General features: G+C 41.3%; 1 protein-coding gene across 3 annotated transcripts in view; it reads left to right on the top strand.

The window, feature by feature from the left end:
• Positions 1 to 2,974, top strand: part of GXYLT1 (glucoside xylosyltransferase 1) — a 28,530-nt gene extending 25,556 nt beyond the window's left edge. For all 3 annotated transcript variants that reach the window (XM_018552533.1, XM_018552534.1, XM_018552532.1), the window contains one exon: positions 2,435 to 2,974. In XM_018552533.1, coding sequence (XP_018408035.1) covers positions 2,435 to 2,596 — 162 coding nt within the window. In that variant the 3' untranslated portion in view covers positions 2,597 to 2,974. The remainder of the gene's footprint in view (positions 1 to 2,434) is intronic.
• The last annotated feature ends 739 nt before the right edge of the window (positions 2,975 to 3,713 follow it).

Genomic DNA, 3,713 nt, shown 5'->3' with positions numbered 1-3,713 from the left:
GTAATTGAATATAAAATATGTGTGTGTGTGTTTGTGTTATATATTTTTAAGTAGAGGTGCACTGAAATGAAACTTTCAAAAACGAAACCCCAAAAACATTTTTTACTAACATATATTTTTTATTTATATATTTTTCTTTTTTTACTTTTACTGTTGGGGGCATCGGGGAAATATTGGGTCTAAACAGATCCCTGATGTGTCCGTTTTAAAATGGAAAAAGAGATTGAGAACACAGAGCCCTCAATATTTTTCTGCAGCCCCAGTTATCAATGAACAGGAATCCTCTATACTGAGTGTTCCTGTTCATTTATTACTTGTGGAGACAGTAGGTTTACCATAACCACAATCCTGAATGAACAGGAAGTGATGTAGATCACTCCCTTTTATTCATAATTGGGGACACAGTAAACATAGTGCTTGTACCCTCTCTCCATTCCTGACTCGCTGTCACAGGAGGCTGAGCGAGCAGGGTGGGAGGAGAGCTCGGCCTGCTGTGACATCACTGACAGATGTCTCCGCCCCCACACCGCCGCTCTCTTAATCTCTCACAGGAGGCTGGGCGGTAGGAGAGGCACCGGCCGCTCACAGCACTCTCCTCCCCCGCACCGCTCAGCCTCCTGTGACAGTTTCTCTCCTCCGTGCTGGATGCTGCACTGTGTCAGAGGCGACACACAGTAGCGCCCAGCAGGGAGGAGAGAAACCAGGGATGCATCGCAATTTTGACCGAAAGATGGCACTTTTGGCATTTTGCCAAAAGTGCCATTTTCGTCCGATATATTTTGGCGGCTGAAATTTCGGCGCATCCCTAGTTGTGATTGTATTTTTAAACATTGGTCAGTATAAAGCAATTGTAAATTAAATGTATGTACCCAATTTGCATTTACTGTTAGCAAGGAAACATCTATCAACTAAACACTGCTTTAAACCTTTGCCTACCAATGAGGTGTACAACATAATGACAACAAAAGGGTTAAAACAAGCCTGCAGCTGCAATAGCAGCCATGAGCTTGTTTTAGATTTAATCAGCAGCCTCTATGCTGTAATGTAAAAGTGAGCCAGGTGGCTTTATAGCCTCCTGATCAAGCTAACCGAGAACCATATTCTAGAATATTGATGGAATGTTGGTATACCTTACAATTACAACATGTAGCTCTCATATGTGGCAATGTTAGTTTGTTTTTTTTTGGTTAGAATGATGCGTGAACATTCCAGTGCCACAAAATGTAGCATGTGGACCCCTGAAACGTAGCATGTGATTCTTCAACACAAGATACAGAAATCCAGGATGTAGATTCTTCCCAAAGTCCACAACAGTGATGTCTGCAGGAAAATAATCCTCAAACCAAAAAATGCTGATTAACGCATCAAAAACACACAGCAATTTATAAGCATGTAAAGCTGCTGCAGTGAATGGTCGTAGCATGTAAAAGTGGACACTGATAGATGGGAACCTAGCCTTGGTGCTTGTATACACAGGCTTTTGGGATCAACTAAGATGAGTTTGCCCTTTGCTTCTAATCCTCTGTCCAATCAATGTGAATTCATGCCCAAGCACATTTAAACTACCATGTATACTTATTTATATACCATATATAAATTCTTACAGTGTTAAGTAGACCGTACACATTTGCTTGCGTGTTCAGATAGGTGCCAGCCGCGATCACAGCAGGCCAGCATACCAATATGATGTATAGAAATGATTATACTGAGAGGGACGTTTGTCAAGAGGTTCTACCCTACCCCTCTTGACCGATGCTGTATTCCATAGGAGAATCACATTTGCTTAAAGCCACACTCCGGGCAAAATGATCATTTACACAGCGCACTGGGTCTGAGTGTGAATGTTATGTGCAGAGGGTGGCTGCAAGATTACCTTGCAGCATGCCCATCTCCTGCACACACCGCTTTTGGCACTGAAGAGAGGGTACGATGTGACTGAGCTGTACAGTGCCCTGATCACGTCATGTGCCCCTCCTCACTATCATCCATTCACAAAATGTCTTAGATTTCTTTAAGCAGTAGATGGCATTCTGTGATTGGAGGAGGGGATATGTCCCAGCCCCGTCTCTCCTTTAATCACAGAATGTCTTGTATACTTTTACAAAATGTCTAGGTTTTTTTTTTCTTTTTTTTTTTATGGATGATGATGTGGAGGGGGAGGTGATGTGCCCAGAGGCTGGGCATTGTGTGTAGGAGACGGCGTGCTGCAAGGTAAGATTTTTCTACTATGCACCCTCTGCACATAATGTCCAGCTTTTTAATGTTAATTTACACACTCAGTGCAGTGTGCAAATTATAATTTTGCAAAGGTGTGGCAGATAAATATCTCTATAGTAAAGTTACAGAATGCTATTGGGTTATTCAAATATTTTCATGTGTTCTGTTTTCACTTGATTCAGGATGTAATCCTTCTTTTTTTTTTTTCCCCCTCTAGTATTCCTTTGGAGATGACCTCATCCGCTCTGTATTATATCCTTTAGAACTGGAATTGCAGAAAACAGTGCACACGTACTGTGGCAAGATATACAAACTGTTCACTAGACAGCTGACAAAAAGCATTGATGACTTTTATGCACAGAGATCAAATGCAAGGTGATGCTTTAGGCAGAGCTGTATTATGTGTGGACTAAATGGAATTGCACAAAGAACAGAACGGCAGCAATCATATGCTTCTGTTCAGAGGAAGCACTACATGCTGTGTACAGTTTTACTGGAAACCATTGTGTCGGGCCATCAAAATGAACAAACGCTTTCAACATATCCTTGTGTTTTCATAATATAGTACAGATAGCAAGATATGTTGTACATTTAAGTGTAAATAATCTTTACTATTTCCTGTAGCTTGTATTCAAGCCAAATAAAAGGTATTGATTGTGTTTGAGGAAAGAAAGAAAATGAAAAAGATTCTACTTGTATCAAACCGCAGCTGTTTAACACCTTATTTTACTACAGTACTGTTGTGTGACATTTTTTTTCCTCTATTACATTGTTATCCAGACCTATCCACAGGGACCACTAAAAGTGCTTGTGTTCAATCCCCTCATAAGGTGCGTTTACGATTGGAGGTTTTACACACTAAACAGGGTTTTGTGTCTCTGCTATGTGTAGCATGGGACTACACAGAAGGCAGGAGTACACCTCCCTCCTTTTATAGAGAAACATAAATGTGCCAGCATCACTGTTTTTAATAAAGCCCCATCTCACAGTAAATGTCCACAGACAGATGCTTTGCTTCCTGCAAATCTGGAAAAATCTCTGTGGGAGGAGACACAGCTTATTTACTTGGTATGTGAGAGAACTTAAAGCCCAACTCCAATTACAGTGATAATCTCATTTCTAAAGCCTTTTTATTAATATTTTTCACAGCTACTCTTTAATAAACAAGCTACTCTATAATAAAGTTCTCTCTCAGGTCCGCTCCTCTGCTCAGTGGGCGGGTGCAATAGCCAACCAGCTATTGGCCATCAAATTGCAATAGCAGGCTGGCTATTGAAACACCCACCCACTGAACAGGAGGGGACCTGAGATGGAAAGTTCTCTCTCGGGTCCGCTCCTCTGCTCAGTGGACGGGCACAATAGCCAGCCTGCTATTGCAATTACATATGCTATATACATTCTGGTGCCGACTGCGGAATCTAGCCGCTGGCCAGCAGCAAGATGTAAACAAAGAATTTCTTTAATGAAATTTAGGTGGCCAACAAAAAAATTTTGTG

This window comes from Nanorana parkeri, unplaced genomic scaffold, assembly GCF_000935625.1.
Source record: "Nanorana parkeri isolate BGI_ZX_2015 unplaced genomic scaffold, ASM93562v1 scaffold91, whole genome shotgun sequence".
NCBI classification, from domain to species: domain Eukaryota; kingdom Metazoa; phylum Chordata; class Amphibia; order Anura; family Dicroglossidae; genus Nanorana; species Nanorana parkeri.
This window is presented reverse-complemented; position numbering and strand designations above follow the sequence as displayed.